At 36.9% G+C, this 22,762-nt stretch overlaps 1 protein-coding gene across 8 annotated transcripts in view; it reads left to right on the top strand.

The window, feature by feature from the left end:
* Dlg2 (discs large MAGUK scaffold protein 2) overlaps positions 1-22,762 on the top strand; it is a 2,003,181-nt gene that overhangs the window by 636,218 nt on the left and 1,344,201 nt on the right. For 2 of the 8 annotated variants that reach the window (XM_085841527.1, XM_021169152.3), the window contains exon 1: positions 10,155-10,468. The exons of the other annotated variants lie outside the window; for them this stretch is intronic. In XM_085841527.1, coding sequence (XP_085697653.1) covers positions 10,427-10,468 — 42 coding nt within the window. In that variant the 5' untranslated portion in view covers positions 10,155-10,426. Of the gene's footprint in view, positions 1-10,154; positions 10,469-22,762 lie in introns of those variants that run through there. 8 annotated transcript variants of the gene reach the window in all.

Genomic DNA, 22,762 nt, shown 5'->3' with positions numbered 1-22,762 from the left:
TTAATTATGCTAGGACAATAGATTAAAGCATAGCATTAATCCTAATAAACTAAAATTAACAGTCCTCTAACCCCAGTGACCGGTTTCTGAAAATATTTATTAAGAATAAACAAAAATGATCTAATAGGTAGCAGCTGCTCCCTCAGTGGGTTTTATACAGAAAGAGATAGCCAGCATCAGTTTGATTTTTCAGGGACTCAAAAGGAGGTAGGGGGAAATAATTACATTCTATTGTGTTTTCTTTTATTTTGAGGTTATAACATAATTTCAACATTTCTCTCTTCCCGTTTCTCCCTTCAAATCCCCCCATATTCTATTTCTTCCTCTCTTTCGAATTCATAGCTTCTTTTCTTCATTAATTGTTATTACATGCATATATGTATATGAGTATACATATGTAATCCTAATAAAACCTGCTTAGCCTATATAGTATTACTAGTATGTATGCTTTGGTGGCTGACCATTTGATAATTGATGTACTTTCCCGTGAAGACCACGTCTCTTACTCTCAGCATCCCTTGGTTGATTATAGATTTTTTGTTTAGAATTGAGGCCCCTTGGCCTTTTCCTCAGCCACTTTGGTATTTCTGTTGACATCATACTTTTTAAGCTCATGTTTTGGCAGCCATGTTAGTGAGACTTCGTGTGGGTAGTATCTGACATTAATGGAGAGAAGCCTAAGTACTGTTCTGAGCCAAAGCATTACTGGCCTGGGAAAGCCACAGTAGGCTGCTTAGAAGCATACCTCCTATGGTTACTTTGAGGAGAGGGTAGTTCTTTCATGTCCTGATTTGGAGCAAAGGTCCAGACAGGGGAAGATAGATGATGTCATGCCCTTGCATGAATCTTGCATTCACTGAATCATTGCACTGAATCTTGGCTGCTTGTGGTTGCCTTCTACCCAGATTATGTTGCTAGATTACATGTAGTCTTGTCCACTTGAATATCTAGGATCTTACATTGAATTAGTTAGTTAATATGGCTTTCAGTTGGATTTTCAGACCCTTTATCAATTGTCTAAAATCATTTCCAATATAATTCTATATTTGTAATAAGTAACTTTAATTTTTTTTACCATTTATAGGTAATTATGCTGTTTTATATCTCATGTGTCTTTCATAATATTTTAACATTCATAAGAAATTACAAATTTTGCATCAAACTATAATTTTGAAAATGCTCAATTTTACTTTGGGACTATTTTAAGAAGTGAAAAAAAATCACAAAGGGTGATATATATATATATATATATATATATATATATATATGTATATATATATATATATGATCTTAGATTGATTGCTCATTAGGCAAATGTTCTTAAATAATCTGAAGCATTGCCACTAATAACTTTGTTGGTTTCATTTCCTGTCTGCTCATAATTAACCACCCCAGGCTAGAATTAGAAAAAATGGTTGATAGGTTTGAGAAGAAGGTAGCATTTGCAGAGCACATTTCCTTTTGATTTTCTGTGTGCATTTTAGCAGCTGAAGAGGAATGAGCACAATGACAAATATTAATTATGATCATAGTCTAGTTTTAAACTATAATGACTTAGACACTTAAGCAAAATTCATATGAAATTTTATAAAGGGTCTTGATTTAAAAAATAAATAAATAATAGGGGCTGGAGAAAGTTTTATAAAGGATCCCTAAAAATCTCTCCAGGGTCATTTTAAGTAATTCCCTTTGAGAACCTCAGCATTTAAATGTACAATAGTTACAGGCCCTTGCTGAGAAGTCTGTGTTCAGTCACGATCTAACCTATTAAGTATATCATAATTGTTAACTTTCAAAAAATATCCAGGAGAATGGTTCACTGAGGGGCCTATTTAACATATCAAAGCCGGCAGCTAGTCTGTCCTAGCATCAATCACTTGTATTGAGTCCTGGCTCCTCTCCTCACTTCTTACTAGTCCCAACCATAAACCTCTCCTGCCAGTGATCTTTGTTTCTCTTTCCCCAGCTTCTCTTTCCTATATACCCTCAGCCATTTTGACTATATGCTCTCTTGTTCTTTGGACCCCTTTTCTCTTCTCTTCTTGTTTCACTTCCCAGGCCCCGCCCCTTCTCTCTCTTCTTATGGCCTGGTCTATTCTGCTTGCCATGTTCAGTCTGGACTCTTCCAAATGTTTTGGCTGTGCTTTCCCTCATATCTACAATCTTTCTCTTCAATCATACCTAGGAACAGTTATGTCCTCACTTGCACTTAAAAAATATGATTTTTTTTTTTTGTATTCTAACCTAACTTTACATCCAGACCATGGTTTTTCATTCTCAGCATCACTTGCAGTTTGGACAGAGTAATTCCTTGTCATGGTCATGCTCTCTTGAGCACAAAAGGAATTTCAGAAATATTTCTGAGCTCTACCCATTCCCTGCCAATGTCAAACCCTCCCCTGAGTTTTATTAGTTAAAAAGTAAATGTTTCTAGACCTTTCCAAGTGTTTCCCAAGGAGCTAGAAGAATCATCAGGAGTTCAGAAAAAAAAATATGTTCCTACAAAAAGGAGATGCTGTATGGTTCTTTCGATTTATGCCTATTAAAAATACATTGAGAAATATATGTCTAAAGACATAACGAGGAAGTGGCTTCGAAGGGATCAAGAATGCATCTGAGGAAAACATTTTGGTGGCTTCTTCAGCAGGCTTCTGGAGAATACAGACAACATAGAATAGATATGATTGTCACAAATATGGCGAGAAGTTACAAATTCTAGAAATATTTGGAGAAAATATGACTCAGTAAGTCACCAATGTTTGTGTCTTAGTTGCTGTTCTATGACTGTGAGGGGATACCATGACAAATGCAGCTTATTGAAAAAGCATTCAATTGGTTTCTTGCTTACAGTTTCAGAGAAGCCATCTAGAATGTGATGGAGGAATGGATATTGGCTGGATGGCACATCAACTGCCACTCCCATTGTAGTAGCTTGTGTGTGTTGTGGGGCTAGGGGAAACTAGCTAGTGTGTTAAGGAGTTAGTCACAGGAGGTATTGGCTTTTACAATAGGTTGGTGTGAGGATGATGGGAAGTGGTGGCGTAGTTCATGTTATAAGCATTTTGATGATGTTTATGAATGGTGATGGTGAAAACCAGATCATTTTTTTTTAATGTTTTTGCTTTGATTTTGTTGGTTTTGTACGGTTGTTTTTTTTTTTTTTTCTTTAAATTTTGGAGAGACCTCAATAAGTATACAGATATGCCTCAAACAGAGATAATACATAGGCGTGTTGGTCTGACAAATGGTGGAAGCATTAGACCTGCAGAGAGTATGTGGAGGTAAATGACGTCAGGTAGAATGGTAGAATGAATGATGTCTTTGTGACAGACAAGGAGAAAGTTTGGGAGAAGAGTTTCCTGTTCTTGGTTTTAATTTATTTGGTGATAGACGTTGAGGACTTTTTTTTTTAATTTTCTCCATGAAGTTAAAGGCACTCGCTTGCTAAGAGGGATGAGTGGAGAGAAAACTCGGGAGCATGAGTCTGTGTAGAGGATTGGAAATTACCTTTGAAAAAGTAGGAAAGACCTTGTTCAAAAACTCCCATAAAATTTTCAGTTCTTTATCTGTAAGCTACTTGACAATCTATTATTTTGTGAAAGAATTCAAAAGATACCTTTTTTTTTTATGAAGGGAACTTTTTTAGTTGACACCTGTTCTCTGTTTTTTTAAAACTTTATTGTGAGATTAAGGACATAAGTATGGGTGTAACAAGCAATGAGTGATGAGTACAGACAGTCATTGTTAAATGCTGAATATCAAAGGACAGACAGTGCCTGTTCCAGGTGCTTAAGGAATCTGGAGCACTAATATGAGGGAAGATCTCAGAAGGATGAGCTTCAGGGATGCTCAGGTTTTGAGTCAGAACTTCTCTGAAGCCTCCTCTACTCTTTTTTAGGTAGAGTATATCTATTCCACTGTCCTTCAGCACCTATACTTCAAGGTAAGGGTCAGGATCCTTAGATAGTTCTTATCCACAGAATAGGCTCCAAGGAAATACATAGAAATTCATAGGGCAGTATAGGGTCCTGAGGAACTGTGGTAAGGAATTTAAAGGGATTTTTGGTTCATGTGCTTACATTCTCCCAGTTTCTCTCAGGACCAGCCCTACCCCCTTTGAGATTCTTGAATGGTATTTGTTAAATTGTGAGGGCATGTTTTAGTTTCAGTAACCCTATAAGGCGATATTGCTGGAAGTTAGGCGTTGGAAAGCAGAGAAAGGCTGTGTGAGCAGGTCCTTGTTATAGAATCATCCTTCATCCTCTCCTTTTGGATATCTGGATGTCTGTTTGTATTAGAAATTTGAAAACAATCCCAGAGCCGGAAAACCAATCCTCTCCAGTATACTTTGTACATAGCTGACCTTACACAAACTTGATGTTATTCAAAACCATACATTTTTGTGTCAAATGGCATTTTACTGTCATATGTTCATTATTTTGCTTAGTATTGACCAAGAGTTTACTCGAATTTAAAAATACTATGTGACTCCTCAGGGCCACTCATGATGTGTGAGAAGCTAGTTTATTCTACATGGCCATGTTTTCTACACAGGCAGATGTTAGGCAGTGATTTAGCCTTCCTTTGCAATTTCCATCAAAACTAGCTAAATATCAGCTTCTGATCACTCTTCCTTTACATTATTTTATTTTGAAATCTTTTCAAAATGGGCTTTTACAACAACTATTTTATTATAGTTATGAATAGGACATTAAAATACTTATGTTTATAAGTAGAGACATCTGAAATATCTTAGAATCACATTTTAGGTCCTAATTTTTTCTTTTTTTGAGAAATGTTCTCTGAGCTAGGGAATTGGAAAATTGAGTATTGGAATAAACCCATCACCCCTGTTTACATCTGAATGTTTTAGCTAAGCACTGTGCCTGTTTTTTTCACTAGACATAGAGTCATAATACTACAATGTTAGTATGAAAAAGCTCCATGATAGTATCCAGAATCAAATTTTGCAGTAAAGCAGGAATATCCTAGTGTACCCCACAGTGTGCACAGCAGACAGTTCATTACTTTGTAGTCTTCATAATATATTAAATAATCAGAGCCTGTAAATAATATAAAAACAATAACACAAATATAGATATATTTTCAACTTACATTTAATAACATTTATATGGATTTTTTTAAAAGATAAGCAGATATCAAAAAGATTCCACTTTCCCTTGATACATTAAGGTATTTGTAATACATTTCTCTTCCACTTTTAGAGATGCCTTACCAAAAACTTATAATGTGTTTTGATGTGCTTTGTACCGTGTGAATTAGTTGTTATTATTATCTAGAAAATTTCCAAAGAAGGTTCAAGAAAGTCCAGAGCCAGTGAGCCAGTTCTGGGTACATAAGAGGACTAAACTTCTTGAGATCCCTTAAAAGCCAGCTTAGAAATTTTACACAAATGCTGGGTCATTACGCAGCTCCGGGGACACAGAGTCCTGTTAGAGTTTGAAGGCATCGCCGCTTTTACCTCCTTCTCTCTGCCATCCTAGCCTTCTTTACACTACAAAGTGCCCGTGATTAAACTGACTCTGCTCCAGGTAGGAAGGCAGAAGGTTGCGAGCTTCGCTTCATTATTTTCACTCTTACAACATTATTGTGGGGTTGGCTTGTTCTCTTTAGTTGGCAGAGGAGTACTCTGTAGCAGAGAGGGGTTATGTAACCAGCACAAGGTCACACAGTTGAGAAACGATAGAAAATGGATTTAAACCCAGGTTTGTTTTGTTTCCTTTTTGTGACTCGAAGCCCAAGGCCTAATTTCAAGACAAGGAAGTGACCCCTTACTCAACAGGGTTGAGCTTCCACTCAGAATTATTAATTTCATTGGTACCAAGAGTCAGACAATGACCTAACATAATATAGAATTCAAATTTTAATGAGTATTAATGAAGATTCATAAAAATTGATTATATACTGCCCCTCACATAAGTGTTTGTGTGGGATATTTTGCTGTTAGAGCATCAGTGTTATGTAGCTGTGACATACCATGGATCTTACAAACCTGAGATACTTACTACCTCTTCCTTTATTGAATGGCTTGGCTGATGAACAGTGATCTAAGGCAGTAATATTAACTTTTTCTCAACTTTGAGGCCAAACAGGAAACTTTATAAGACACTGAAACCTAGGTCCTTCCCCAGAGAATTGAGTCTGTTGGATTTGGATTATAACCCAGTGGCGATTTAGCATTCATACGCATCTGATCAGGTTTATCGTAACAAAACAAAACAAAACAAAACAAAACAAAACAAAACGTTCAACTTACAAAGATATAACTAAATGCAAAACAGAACTTGGGAGCCCATCATCCTAATTTTACAGAGAAGAAAAATGATGCCAACCAATATGAATTGCTTATAAATATTAATAAATAATGCCACTATTGTCATATTTTACAAACTATACTCTCATAGTGCCTTACCTTTTCTTTCTTTTACATATCTATGTTATTTTTAAGAGTCATTTTAGTTTTAACTGGATATGTGTATGTGTGTGTGTCTGTGGGTCTGTATGTGCACACCTGTACAAATCTGTATACAGATGTCCACAGAGGCCAGAAGAGGTTATTAGATCCTGTTATGTTGAGGTTACAATCGGTTATCAACTCCCTTACCTGCAATGTTGGTTCTGGAAACCAAACTCAGGTTCCTTTCAAGACAACAGAAACTCTGAAACGCTGAGGTATCGCTCTAGTTCCTAAGTTAGGTTTCCAATAATTTTTAAAGTTTCAAGCCAGGGGCTGGAGAGATAGTTCAATTAGTAAAGACTTACAGTGAAAGAACAAGAATTTAAGGTCAGATCACCAGTACCTATGGGGGGGAGGGGGTAAAAAAAATCAAGAATGCTAGTATTGCTTTTAAGTGTCCTCGGGGGCCAGCCAGCATACCCAAACTGTAGGGTGACAGACTCTTTGAGAGAACAAACTTCAAAAAAAAATAGGGTGCAGAAAGTTTGAGAAATATACCTGGCACTGACATCTGACATTTACATCCATGCACATACATGTGTATAGCTGCCTTCCCATCTCTGTGTTGGCCCCCATGTGAACATGTATTCTCAATACCACATGATATACATACACCTGGGTTGAAATTTTTAAAAAAATTTTATTATTCTTTAAATTTTATTCAATGTGTTTAGATAATATTATAGAGGTTAAATCATTACATTGAAAGGAATCAACAATTAAAAAACATTTTCTAAGTTTTATGCTTTTCCTTAAATAAGAGTTGGAACATTTTTAATATATTTGTAGTCACTTTTGAATTATTATTTTATCATTTGCTTTGTAAAATCCACTTTATTTTTATTTAGTTAGTTACTTTTTTTAGTGATCTGTGAAAGGTCCTTTAAGGAATATCCAATCAAATATGCTGCAGATATTTTTCTATTTTTATTTACTATTGTACATTCTTTGCCAAAGCAGATGGTTTATATTTTTTATAGTATAATTATCTTTCCAAGGGTAACATCTGTCCTCTATTTAATATTATATAAATCAAAAACTATATTTTCCTTGAATATATCTGCAGTTTCGTTTTTTAACTAATTGACTCAACTAGGTTTTGGCTGACATGAATCATTTCTAATATTCTCAACCACATTATGAGCTACACATTATTCTGTTTTTCAAATGGCCAACAGTTTGACATGGATGATATTTTTCTGAGATTACTTACTTGTAGTATTGAAATATAGATTTGCTCTACTCCCTTCAAATCTCTGTAGCCAGTTAGAATTTTCTTTTACAATAGTAAATGTTGCTCTTCTGTGGATATACTACCAGAATGTAGTGTCTGACTAAGAATAGAGAACACGTTTTTGATATCATACTTACTGTGTGAGGGTGAGTTGGGGTATGGGTGGCATGCCATGGTGTGTGTGTTTGTTGGCTAGGAGACGACTTACAGAAGTTGTTTCTCTTCTGTCCTTGGTCTTGGGAATTCAACTCAGGATCTCAGGCTTTTCTGCAAGCACATTTATCCACAGAGGCATCTTACCAGCCCATTAATAAATGACTTTTCTATTGGACCCTGTGATTCAGGTTAATGCTTCATTTCCTACAAGGAAAATAATGAGAATGGCCATTATCCTTGTATTCTTAAAGCTAAACAGCAGATCTTTGGCTATAGCCCAATTCTGCACTGGGATTCTGTGAGATAGGTAAGGCCACTTGAGAGTTCTAAATAGGTCTTCAAGGCCATAGTCTTCCTTGGAATGTACACACTTCAAAGCTGTGGCTGAAACTCTAAGTTCTTCCAACTTCACTTTGGTCTGTTTCCTACCCGTGTGCATCTCTGAGATTGTGACACTTCCTGTCTCTTCCTGTATTGGGGTACCAAAAAAGGCTGGAGACCACCAAAATAGCAATAAAAACAAAGAAAGTGCCTTATACACTAATTCCAAGTGAAAATTTTACTTAACAGTACATTTGTTGATTTTCTTTTGCCTGAGAATCTTCTGAACCCTAGTGGAGACTGGCAGTTTTAAATCGCCCCCCTGTTTACCATAGCTTCCGGTGTTTGTGTTCATTTACTGGGAAGAACTGCAGGAGAGGTAACCTGCTATGACCTCTGGAGAGGGAGGCATGATGAACTGAAATGGCAGGCTCTGTTTTGAAGCCATTAATAAAAGTTGGGGAGTGATAGGACCTGGGCATCCATTTTTTTTAACTGCCCTGGAAGTCACAGTTATGCTACAAGCACTTACAGTTTGTAATTACCTAGTCTACTATGACAGACAGAGCTGGGAATCAAATTAAGTGGCTCCCTTCTCTTTCATTGCTAAACAACCCCCAGCTTAAGCTAAGGTTGCTTTTTCTTCTTCCTAAAAAAGCCACAAACAATGACAGCCCAAAATAGCTATTTAGTCAGAAGTGACGACACTTTCTGAACGCTTATCATTAAGAGGGAAGCAGAAAACCTAGCTCCTTAATTCCTCTCTCTGAATTCCCTTCTACCCTCTGAAGCATCTTCACCTCACTGCCCAGGAGAGATGCCCAGAGACTGCCAGAGCATCAGCACTGCTGCAGGCTCCAAAGGGGAGGTGGCTTATGCAAAACACGTTAAAGAAAAACCCTAAAAGTCACTGCAGCTTTTTTCCCTGTGAGTGATGCGGTTCTTCCCTGTTGCTGTGGCAAAGACATCACCAATCTTTTTCCTCCCACTATTTTTACTGCAGTGAGAACTGTTCATGTCTGCTCGCATTTCGCCAGATAGCTTTAGAATTCTAGCTGAGCATTAGGGCTGCCTGAAGCTGGCAAAAGAGTTTAGAACCTTGCCTTGGCTGAATAAAAATCCAATTAATTTACAGTATCTGTTGCTTGTCAAGTATATCAACAGACAGTAAGACTTGAAAATGCTGAAAATGTTTGTTAATTAAAAATCCCCGCTCCTCATGGATTCATGGGAATAGAAGCCTCTCTCTCTCTCTCTCTCTCTCTCTCTCTCTCTCTCTCTCTCTCTCTCTCTCTCTCTCCCTCTCTCTCCCTTCCTCCCTCTCTACCTCCCAGGACCAGCTGAACATTTTATATCATTTTTTCATCCCGCTGGTTGAATCGGCCCCCTGTTTTGTTCCAATCCCATCCTGTATCGCTGATAGTTGTTTATCAACAAAGCATAGCATTGGAGAATTTGGATGCATGGTTTTGTTAGAGAGCCTAACAACTTTAAATATCCCTGGAAGACAGACCTGATGTGATATTCCAGGACAGGGCAGTAAGAGGTGGTACTTCCTTGCCCTGGAGCTGGAGAGCACCCCTGGTGGACCCAGCTTAGGTTTTAGGGGACTCTATGAGACACTGAACCATTTGGTCCTGCTCTGTTTCACACAGAGAAATGGAAGAGTGAGGCATGCTTGCAGTGGTTTGTAGTATTTGCCAAACAGGGTACTGCATCAGAATAGCTTGGAATGTAGTGCAGAGCTGTTAGGCTACAAAGGGAAAAGGGTTCCCTCTTCAACCACAGTCTGCCAGATGCAATCCCCTGGTAAAGTATCTAATAGGACAACACTCGGGCTCTCCAGAAATATAAGTAACTCATTGGTTAAATTTCAATTCTTCACCTTTCCCCCCTCCTTCCTGAGTGAGCTCATTCCCCCCTCCTTCTTTTTTCCCCCAGTGATTTAAAATGCTAGAAGGAAAAGCAACTGAGGTTCTAACTTTCGGATGCTGAATCCTCGGCTAATTGAAATTACTGGGCACAATGCTATATATAGCCAATGAAGAGATTCTGAGCTCTCACTCAGTGCCTTCAAGACATGTCGTTTTGTAGTCAGAGGAAACAGGGATCAATGCATTTTCAAACTGACAGAGGGAACGGATGCTCCTTAGCAGCACATGCCCAGGATCGTGTGTGTGGGGCTTGCGCTGTGCTGAGAAGCTGATCACCGGCCCATATGCCCCTTATTTACTGCAATGTTCTTTGCATGTTATTGTGCACTCCGGACTAACGTGAAGGTAAGAGGGAGCGAGACGGCCACTGGGCATGATGTACATGTTAAACCAGCTGCAAAAAAAAATGTCTACCTTGTGTAGCGCCAGGACTTTTCGGATGGCCGGCTGAGCAGGCTGATTATTACAGGTGGTTGCTGCGAGGGCTTTGTTTTATTGTTGCCTTGCCGCCTCCCTGGGGGAGCGAGTCGGAACGCTGTGGTGAAGTGACCTTCAGGTTTAACTGTTTGTAATTCAGGTTCTTGCTCACACTTGGAGGGTGGAGAGGGGGGAGGAAAAGATGAGAATTATTTCCGTAGGCCAGCACCAAGAAACCAGAGGAGGTAACAAGCTATGGATCACGCTGTCAATTAGAATTTAGTCTTTCCCTTTTGAAAGTGCGGTGAACTGTCCGTGTGCCTGCAGCTTCATTGTTCTGAGAGCTCCCGGGTTTGAATGTGGAGGCTGGAGTGGAATTAGGATGTGATCTGTGGGGTACCCGAGCATCCTGGTGTGTTGAGAGGAGGATGAGGAGCATCGGGGAATTTGGTGGTATTAACCACACATCTTCTCAGCTCAGGGTGGGCTGCCGGGTTAGGCTGCCTGGGTGCCACCACCTGGATGCTGTCACCTCGCTGACATTCACTTGCTGGAGCTAATAAGGCTCCAAAGTTGAGCTCAAGTTTGGGAGACTTACCCCTTGTCACGAGCAAGGATGTTATTATTTGAAAGGTTTATCTGATGCTATTTATTCAGCACGGAGAACCAGAGAGAGCTGCTGTGGGATTCCACTTGCATAATTTAAGTGAACTTACACCCCCCTACCCCACCCCAGCTTGAGTTTGTAATTCTAATTGAAGCAGGTCCAAAAAGAAGTGATTGTCTTTGAGAAAGAAAAAAAAATTAGAGGCAGTTTAAAGCCTAAAATAGGACTTTTGAAAAAATTAAAAGTCGATGTAAAGTGTTTCCCTTTTTATTTCAGGAGAGGAAGTGTTTTATGAGTCTGGGTACTAAAGTTTCATTTTGTGTGTTTACAAGTTTTATTGGAGAGCTCCCTGCTGCTCACTTTTGTAAACCTCCTCGCTTTACATTTGAACTTCAAACAGGTAGTATTTATATATCCACGGTGAACAGACCTCTCAGCACTGCAGCCTGGAGAGCCTTGAGGAAGCAGAGTTCTGTAGGCTTTACTTTTTACTACTTTAAGAATTCACTTCCCAGGTAAATGTGGTGGGAGTAATAAACCTCCTGACAGGTTTTAAGAGATGGAGTGTATCCCCAAACGCTAGTGTGGGTTGTTCTAGTACCTTCTATTTCAATTTATGCTTAGTTCCTTGTTTAGTAAAGTGGGTGAGTCCTTGTCTTCTCTTCTTTTTCAAAATAAATAAATACATAAATAAACAAAGTGCTTCCTTCAGAAGAAACTTGGTAACTCACATCAAGGAACACTTGTTTTGATAAGTAATTATTAAATTTTGGAAGAGAGAGAGAGAGAGAGAGAGAGAGAGAGAGAGAGAGAGAGAGAGAACCCTGCAGATCTCCTCTTTGGGAAAGCCCCTCCCTTCTGTAACTTCTAACAGCTGTCTGGATAGTTTGAAATGTGTCTTACTTCAACTCCTATGGAAAGACTTTTTCTAATGATTTCTTACCTGAACCTGGATGACCTTTTCATAATAAATCCTTAATAACTTGAGTAACCTGTGTTGATTTCTGATACTTTCTGACACAGTAGAAACAGAGATCATGTGTATTCATATCTGTACTGTATATAAACTTGCTTGTTTAAGAATAAATTACCTTTAGTTTTACGTCTATGTACATACTTTTTATAATCAGCTTTTGTACTTTACAATTTATAAGTTTATTTTGTATCCTTTTCTTCTGAAATAGCAAGGTTTGTGAGAGTTTCAAAAATGGTCTTCACCTTGTTTTTCACCATATTGGGTACAGTAAACTCTTACCTAGTGTTTTTAGACTTAGTTTTATTTTTATGTCTTAATATAATTATTTTTAATGTCATTATAGTTAGCATTACTTATTTGCATGACTCTAAAAAAGCCTTATTTATGGTGTATAGTATCTGACAAATTCAATGTAATATTTATTGCACTGACCCAGAACTTCAAGGTAGTTAGAAATATCTTTTCTGAGATTTATTTTCTATGCAAAATACAATATTAATGTCATCTTTTATTCTCAAATGATTATTTTACAAATTTGATGTTTAAAAAATATTATAGTCAGAAGAATTTGATGGGAATCATGCTCTTTAATGTACTTTAAAAGCTTTCACATATCAATCCAATAACATTAAAACTGGACTGCTAGTATGCACAACACACACACACACACTCACACAGTCTTCTACACATTAGAGTGTAATTTGTGGGTAATTATTATTCAGTAACCCTTTAAATGACAGGTATGCTTCATGCACTGGGCTGAAGTAGTAGATATTAATGGAAAATAATTGTTTTGCTGTTGAAGACTTTATGTTTAAGACAAGACACAGGCAAACAGACCAATGAATGGTTTGAAGTCTGATAAGACTTTTAAAGGATTTTGATGAAAGGCATACTGTAATTGAAAATGGAATAAACATAGCACAAGCCAGTTGTGTCTGGAACAACCAAGAGAGATTCCAGTGTGAAGTCACCTCTGACTTAACTTGACAGCTAATAGAAATTTGCCAACCTTCCTGCTGAGGGTAGAAGGAGGATGTAGCTAATACACATAGAACCCTGTGGGAAGCTGTGAATAGCTGGGAGTGGATGGCTTATGGGCTGTTTCAAGGCTGAGCAGTGGCTAATTGAAATGATGAGCACCCATCACAATATAGCTTTGAAAATTATGTTATATTTTTATCTCTTTTCAGAAGTAGGTCTTTACACAAAAGGAAAAGGAAAACAAACAAATCAAACTTCCAATTAAGAGTATTATTTGTAGTTGATAGTTTTAAGTTGCTGAAGTGATAAAGATGGGTATCATGCTGACTTGGATTTTTGTATTAACATTTTTTTAATCGAAAATGATTAGAACAATTTAATTTGATTGTTGTCACACAAAAGGAAGTATTTGTGATCATTATGTGAATTGCAATTCCTCTTTTGATCTGAAATTGCATGTGTTGTATGAAAAGTACCACTTTGATGAGACAACATAGGTAGTTTGTTGTATCAGATGTCTACATCATGTTGACTATTAAAACAGCTCTATTTTTGAAAGTAAAGATGCAGATACTCATTTTCTAAATGATCTTACATTCTCCAAATTGGGATTTTCCTGTTTGTGTAACTGCTATGAGTGTGAATCTGTACACACCTACACTCTAAGGCAGGAGTGGCAAGTCAGGCCAGCATCACATATAGGGAACATAATGTACAAAGAAGGAACATCCAGGTGTTCTATCACATGTGCAGGGAACAATGTAAGGCTCAAGGCTCTTAAGTTTGACTTCTGTCTTTTCTGTAAATCCCAATGCCTATACACTCCCTAGATGCAGAATCCTCCTTTATTTTGTAAATTCCTTGTGTGTAACGCAAGAACACTTTAGAAAAGCAGTATTGACTAATTGCTTCTAGAACATGGTTTTTGGGAGATTCCAAGAAAACATCATTTGCGTCTGCCTTTCTCACTCATGGAATAGTTTGAGAATATTTCTTAAACCATGTGAAGTTTATATTTTCATTTGTAAACAGGGACAATAATAACCATCATAAAAATGATGTTGAATGGAACAATGTCCCACTGGGTAAAAGCAGTACAGGAGTGAGGGCCTGAGTTTTAATCCTCAACAACTGTATAAGAACTAGAGTTATACCATCCTCTCTTACCCTGAGACAGGAGAACCGCTGAAAGGAGAACTAGCTGTCAGGCCAGCTAGTCAGACTTATACAATGGAAGAATCCAGAGACCCTTTTAAACATGGTAGAAGACAAAGATCAACGCCAGAGGTTATCTGGTGACTTTTACACATACTCTGCAGTATGCCCATATATCCTTTATGCACACTAATGTGCGCGCTCACACAAGAATGATATATGACAGATAACTTCTATAAAAAGTCCTGTGATCTATAGTGCTATATAATAAATGCTATAAACAATAAGTGCTATAAATGTAAGAATTTTTAGTCAACTAAGTCATGATGGGTAGAGTAACATTAAGAATTTTATTAGAAAAATCACATGAATCAAGCCTAATTTTTAAAAAAAAACCTATGGTTAATGAATAATGTATTATGATTTAATATTTATTCTCTCATCACCATTGCCATTACAACTAAGAAACACACACATACACTAAAATATAATCTGGATTTAGAAGCTGAACCTGTAGGCCTTGGTTGTTATTAAATGTGTTAAGCACATATAGAACCAACTAAAATGTACTAAATGTACTACATGACAAATGTAATACATGACAAATGAATGTATCAATGGAAACTTAAGACTTTTTGATTTTATTCACTCCACTTTCTCTTGATTTACTTGTTTTACACACACACACACACACACACACACACACACACACACACACACACACACACACACATATATAGTGAATGCTTTGACATTACAAAAAGTTGGATTCAAATAATCTATTGAGCACCACAAGCTGTCTGCACTCACTTGTCATTTACTCTTCTGAATTTATACAGTTAGATTGTAAGACTAAGATGAAGGAATCAATAATTCACACTTATTGAAAAACAACTTATTGAAATGTCTGCCTCAACACTCTAGAACTCAGAGATTTGTCATGCTGAATTCTTCCAATTTTTTTTCTTTTGTGATATTTCATGCCATTTTTGTCTCTAATCTTTTTCTAAAACACTTTCCTGCAATTATGTCCCTTCTCTTGTGACCATTCTTGTCTAAACTCCATCCTTCCTCTTAGAAGTTGTCAAGGGAATCTACACTCTAAGAAGTTGAACCTAATCCATAACAGTTCCCCTGATTTCTCCTTTAAAATCTAAATACATATTTATCCTTCATTTATATGGCAATACATTTTAAATGGTTATTTTATTTTAATTATGTATATACATGTATGTATGTGTGTGTGCATGCATGTGTGTATGTGTGTGGGTGTGTGTGTGTGTGTGAACATGTCAGCAATGGTGTCCATCAAGTCTAGATCAAGGCTTCAGATTCCATGGAGCTAAAATTGCAGGCACTTATGAACTGCCTGATATGTATGCTGGGCGTCAGACTCTGGCCCTCTGCAAGAATAGAAGGTCCTGTTTACTGCTGAGGCGTTACTCCAGCCCCCACAGCAGCACATCTTAGATTGTGCCATGCAATTTATAATATCATCTTATACATCTAGTTAATTTTGCTAATGTTGAAATTTTTTTCCAACCACCAAATAGACTTTAAGCTTTAAAGACAGGAACTGTATTTTATTGTCTTCATTTTTTTAAAAAAATAAATCTTCTTCAGGAATTCAGATATGTAGGGTGGCTCGCTCAAGAGGGAAAGGTTTTGAAGCTGTGTCTTGTGTTACTGACACCGACTCTTTGCCACATCCTCTGATGCATTGTACACTCCGATGCTCTGAATAAGCACATTATTTTTTTTGTAGTCAGGGTTTGCAAGATCGTGAATCAGAGTGCGTGGACAGTTTGTGTAACACCTACGGCTCATAGGTGTCGTGAGACTATGGCTCATGACAAAATCTGAGGTGGTTCCTGTCAAGATTCCAGCTGAATAATTGTCACCTTCATGATGCCAACATGCACCAGAAACTCACTAGACTTTTATGTTACAGTTGTCTCATTATGAACCTCCCTAATATTGATGTGTTGATTTACGTCTTCTAATGAAGTCCTGCAACTCGAAAATTTTAAATTATCATAAGTAACAAAGAATAAGGGATATTATGAAAAGCAAAAGTAGCTACATTTTGACAGGCTCATGGACTGTACTTGAACTGCACACTGTTCTCTATAATATTACTCTTATTATTCTATAGATAAAGGTTATCTATGTTTTTTCTTATTTAACTAAAATTTATTCAGGATACAAAATAACTTGCTTAATATTACAGCTCTTAATTGCCAATGAAGCCAGCTCTAATCCAAGTCTACTGTACTATCAACTCTGATAGCAGCCTTATGATACTAAGTTATACATGAACAGTAAAAATTAATATGATCCAGACACCTCAACTATTGGCAAAGCAAAATAAACAATGAAAATGGGGTCATTTTTCATTCCTTTAGGGTTCTTTTGAATAAATGACAATTAGGGCCAAACATCAGGTATTGGTTTCCATCCTCAATTCATTTATTTAACAAGCATTATTTAGTGAACATCTGTTATGGTTCATGCACTGAAATAGGTGTTACAAACAAGGGGCAGAATATGAGCCAGACAATAATCCCTTCCCTTGGAATTTGCATGTCAGTACGGTAAGCAGGAAATAAAACTGTTAAGTAAAATAATGCAGTATAATGAAAACTACTGAGAAGGGGAAAATGGGAAGGAAATTGGAGGCATATGTTCAGTGTAGCTTCTGGTGATAGCCTTAAAAAAGGTAACTATGGAAGGTGGACCCACATGTGTGAGTGTGTGTGTATGTGTGTGTGCGTGTGTGTGTGTGTGTGTCCATAGTGGCCAGGAAGAAAAATGTCAAGGGTATGTCAAGTGAACAGATTAGGCTTCTGTCAGGAAAATGGGAACCAGTGGTTTTCAGTGGAAGATTTAAGAATTAAGTCATTTAACAATGTTTAAACCTGGCCACCAAGGCTACTGTGTGGAACATATGCTTTCACATAAGAATTCTCATAATAAAGTGCCGACTTAAAGGTCCCAGTGATTATCCAGAGGACAAGCGTGTATCAGGAGATTTGAGGTGTGTTCTTTAGGTCTGTAGAAAATTAATTTGGGGGAAACAAAGCTTTGAAGTTTCTATGCCTCTAAACCTTTAGTAAGTTAGATTACCTAATACTTAGGTCATTCATATAGTCAAGGCTTAATTTTGCATTTAGATTCAAACATAGGAGAATGTCTTCCAAGCTCCTGCCTAAGTCTGCTGTGAGTTACTTTAGAGCAAGAACCATGCCACCTCTTGTCTGTATAACTTCATAACTTCACCTGACAATTAATGAATGAATATTTTCTAGATGAGGGATGGCAAGTGAATGCTATCCATTCGCATTACAGGACCCATCAAGTAGAATACGTCTTTAGTGTGGTATCAAATAGGAACAGATGTACAAGGGGAATAGATTCTTTACTCAATGAGCTGTTTTTTGGCCACTAGAAAAATCAATGTCTCTGTAATGACAGTAGTATTCATTCAGCAATAGACTCTGTAAGGACATACCTTTCAAATTTAGAAGTGTCACTAAGTAACTCCTAGGACAAGCTTACCATCATGATAGCACATGTCTGTATTCTCAAACTAGAGGGGATGAGGTATGAGGCATGATGATTCTGAGTGTCAGTCTGAGTTACATAGCAAGGTCTTATCTCAGAATGAACAACCACAGAGACTTGGGAGATGTTTTCTGTGTATCCAGAATCAAAGGAACAGGTTAACAAATGTGTTTGAAAAAAAATGATTAGTAGTTCCCTGAGAACTAGACCCATACATTTCCCAAAATTTTCACAGTAACACATGGTATGAAAAATTTAAAATTATAATTCTTGTTTGTGAGATGAGTTTTCACACTTTTGCAGAAGCTGGCATGGAACTTACCATATGACTTGGGCTGTCCTTAAATTGATGGCAGTCTCTTTGCCTCAGTGTCTCAGGTCCTGAGAGTACAGGAAGGAGCTACCATAACTACCTTAGGATTGGAACTTAACCTCAGTTTTAGAAAGCAGCACTCACCTTTATCAAAAAGTATGCATATGGATGCTGTCTGTTTTATTTTTTAATTTAAAGGTTTATTTGATTATAATGTTGCTCAAGATAAATTAGAAGCATTATAATCAGACATAGTTGCAGACATGCAATTCACACTGACTTTTTAAGAACAAATTCCTTCATTTACCTTTCTTAATGCGTTAGACAAGCAGGATGGATCATAGCTCACGATTTGCAAGACATATTCCTTGTTTTCTGAAGCATAAATCTCAGTTAAGGGTGTGAAAATGAAAAGATGATGAATTTCACCAGTCAGCCAACTGTGGGCAATGTATGCAGAGTGAACACAGGGTAGCTCACCAGGTAGCCTGGTCCTTGTCCATGTCCTAATAGACATATTTGTTCTATTTATCTAGGAATTCAGTATTAACCTTCAAGATTTCAGGCCTTGAAGTTTAGCTTAACGATCTATCTTCAGTACACTTAAAAGACTAGTTAATATTTGGTGAGTATTCATAATGCAGGAGGTATTGTGAACAGCAATCATTTCATTGCCACAGAAATCTTAAGGAAAGTTTGTTAGTAAGCCCTTTATTTTATTTTTAATTTATTTTATTTTATTTTTAATTTTTTTACCACGGGAGGGACTTAGCTATATGGGGATTACACTTCCCTGAACCTCACAAGTAGGAGCTTGAAATACTGAAACAATTCCTCTGCTTAGGAACCATAGGGCAGGACAGTGCCTGAAAGGTCTCCTTTCCTAATCTTGACCAGTTCTTTGACATGTGGATCCAGTGACTACTCTTTGACTTTTGATTCCTTTCTCCAAGGGGATTTATATTAATTTTAGTTATGGTGACACTGGTCCCTTCTCTGGCTTGTGAAACTTTTATTTACACAGAGTTCCTTTTCCTCTATTTTTTTCCCCATTTTTTTCCCATTAGTCAAAGTCTTTGAAAATCCTTATAGGTCAGATAACTTACACCCTCACTTGAATCCAGGGGAACGAAGGGGTGCTTATACTTAAAAGACTTCATAATCAGTTGATGTGTTAAAAACAAAAAAAAGAAACAGAAAGAAAAGAAAAAGCCTGGGAACAGGTTTATTTACCAATGCCTAGACTTATTACTCGTGTAATAAATAAATGAAGAAAACCTGCCAGGATAAACCCACATTGTACTGTGGCTTGGGGAACCTGCCTCTTAAGAATGGAAAAGTGAAAGATGACCAGCAACACAAAGACACTCGAGCTTGAGAGCATCTGTTCCTAAAAAAAATGTGCCAGAGTTAAATCTTGCTTCCTGTTTTGACACTGATGATTTAAAACAAGAGCAGAATGTAAAGTAAACAGAGGAAGCAGCTTTCTTTAGAATGGAAGCAAGGCAAACATGATCATGCATAGACCTATGTTTCTCTATGTTAAAAACAGTGATTTTTACAAGTTACCTGGTATATTTGCAAGAGTGTACCTAGAGTGAAAGAAAAAAGGTACCTGTAGCCATGGGGTATGTAGTACACTTGGGCCAGAGAAAGGCAGCCTTCTGTCACAGATCCTGAATCTGTGGTAGCTTAACAAAAGACCTTCATGCACTGCACTTGTACTGAGTGTTTAGTCGATTAATCTTTTAGAAACAGAACTTCATACTCATTTAAAAATTAAACTGAGATATCAGTTTTATTTTTATGTTTGAAAATTTATTTCTTGTTTGTTTGTTTTTGGATTTCAAGAAATGGATTCTAATGTGTAGTGCTGTTTGAGAATTTGCTCTGTAGACAAGGCTAGCCTCAAACCCTCAATTATCTGCCTGTCTCTGCCTCCTGAGTGCTGGGATTAAAGGTGTGTGCTACCACCTCCCTATAAGGGAGCAATTTTAAATAGGTCAGTATACTTGGTATTTCTCAACTTTTATTAGACTGTGAAAGAATATTTGCTCATTAGAGACATTATATAAAGCATAGAAAATGCCCCGAAAAAAATTCTTCTTCTTATAACCTTGCTATTCAGAGCAAAGTCCCTCTCATTGGCATTTGATATGTGTGAGTGTATACATGTGTATTGTGTTTGGGATGACTCTACCAGTAGTTTTTGATTTTGTTATAACATATCAAGAACATTTCTATGTCACTAATAATGATGCTTAAGCATTGTCTGAATAGGTTGCGTAACAGGCGTGCTTTTTCTGTTTCCTTTTCAAAGTAAATAAACCCAGGTAGGCAGGGACTGAAAGCATTGTTTTTCTCAGACCATTAACTTTTGCAGAGGATAGAAGGCTTTCAAGTGTAACCTTGGGATCGCTTTGAAATGAGATTACTTTGGAAAAAAAATATATATGGTGAATCTGGCTTTCAAAGGAATCATTGGCATTGTACTTTACACAAGGAAAAACGGTAGGCCTAATGCAAGTATGCCACTAGCTAGTCTCTAATGCAGTTGTTACACCCACCAGAGCCAAATAACATGCTTCACAGTGGTATTTTAAAGGTCCTTTTAACAGAATCCAGCCAGACAACCTGCTTATTATTAGTATTCTCCTGGGCATTTAGAGTGGAAACACTGCAATCATTTTTACTCTGCAGCCCCTGTGGAATCTAGTAAATCCATAAATGCTGCTCAACCTATCTCTGTCTTGGTTCGGAATGACTCCTGCATTTTCTACTTTTCCTTTCATCCACACAGGCTCTCTCCCCATCTTTTTGCCACAGGAACATCCCAACTTGCTTTCCTGTAACCTCTTCAAGTTTAACCTGCCCATAGTAGCACCAAACTTACTTTCCTTCAAAGCCAGATGTAAACTGGTCATACATTTCCTTGCTCATGGGTGTTCTATACCTAAGACTAATCAAGTTCTTCATTCTTACAACCATTATTCTACCCTGGCAGGCCCCTGTGCCATGCTAGAACCCATCCATGTCCTGCTCTGCTTATAGCGATGAAAGAATGGGATTTGGGGTAGGAGACCCAAGTAGGAAACACATGTTTCCATGTAGTGACTCTTCTGTGGTCCTTTAGGTAATAAGACAGCTTCTGTTTAGGCTCTAGACAGTATGGTAGAGAAGATAACAGCAAACATTTGTCTCACACCAAGAGCCAGGCTATCGACAGCCAAAGGCTCACAGATAATGTAACAGCCACTTAGAGGATGCTAACATACTTCAAAGGAGGCGGTGAATTGCCAACTGAAGTAGTGTGAATTGATTTTAACCTCAGTGGACATTATACACTTAGTTGTGTAGCTGAGAGTTTTCTTACAGCACACCTGAAATCCTATGAAGCTTGGCTATGATACAACTCCTTTGTAAAATTTGAGGTGGTAACTACATTGTGATGTTTAGTCTTACAGTGAAAGGAAATTCAAGGGATGACCCTTGGTATCAGGAGATATACATCTTCTAACTAAAAGCTTTACCAATACACAGCCTCAGGCTGGTAAGAAGAAAGTATTAATGAGTACTTTGGGTTCCAATCACAAAATCAGCTACATGTTTTTTTCTGTAGGAAGAAGTCCAGGAATGTGAGAAAGTATTCAAAAGTAAAAAAGACATCCAATCCTTTTATTACTGTTTTGTGTTAGCTAATTATGTATATTTGATAATGCATATATTTGTATTTTATGAAAAAATTCTAATTTAAAATATCTATTAGATTATGTGTGAAATTGATTTTTAACTTATTAAAAATACTTTTAAAACACTCTACTTACAAATTGTGTTGTAATATATGGAAAAATTTAAAGCACAGATTTTAATACTTATAATTAGTTATAGGTAATTTAAGTACTTTGGAAGTTTTGCTTGTTAGATAAAATATTTAAACATGTAAAGTTTACAAGTAAAATTAAGGTTAAAATGTAAGGGGATTTAATTAAGTTATAAAAATTGTAATGATAACCCTAAATTCTTGCTAGATTTATAAATAGAATAATATGATTATAAAGTAAAACAAAACATAAAGTCTAGGATTTTAATTTTAGTTTAAAAAATTAAATATTAATTTTATAACCTAGAAAAGACCCATGTTATCATTTTATACATGAAAGATGCCTCAAAATAAGATTAAAATAGTTCCATGGATTTCTTTGGGTGTGAAGAAGGGAAGAGTTGGGGAAAAGGAAACCATAGTCAGAACATACTGTGTGAAAAAAATCTATTTTCAGTAAAAAGTATAAGCAAGATAACATGTGTGACATGACTTTGTATATTCTAGAACATTGTAAAATACTATTACATTATCTTCTCTAATTGTTATTTTTCAGTCAGATATTTCAATGCAGAAAATAGGTTTACTTTCCCCCTCTATGACTTGGGGTCACAGAGTCTTGTTAATTTCTTCACTTAATGAAGCATCTTTGTTTTCACCTTTTATCAGTTTGTGTTTCTAGTGCAACATCATAAATATCTATTGTGGGGGATATCCATGGCTGTTTCTCTATTAGAATGAAAATTCCATATTGTCATCAGTTGATATCTTTCAAGATGTAAAGGCTGAGTATCTCATACTGA

This window comes from Mus caroli, unplaced genomic scaffold, assembly GCF_978045245.1.
Source record: "Mus caroli unplaced genomic scaffold, Mus_caroli_1 scaffold_8, whole genome shotgun sequence".
Taxonomy (NCBI): Eukaryota; Metazoa; Chordata; class Mammalia; order Rodentia; family Muridae; genus Mus; species Mus caroli.
Note: the sequence above shows the minus strand (reverse complement) of the source record. Positions and strands in the feature narration are given on the sequence as shown.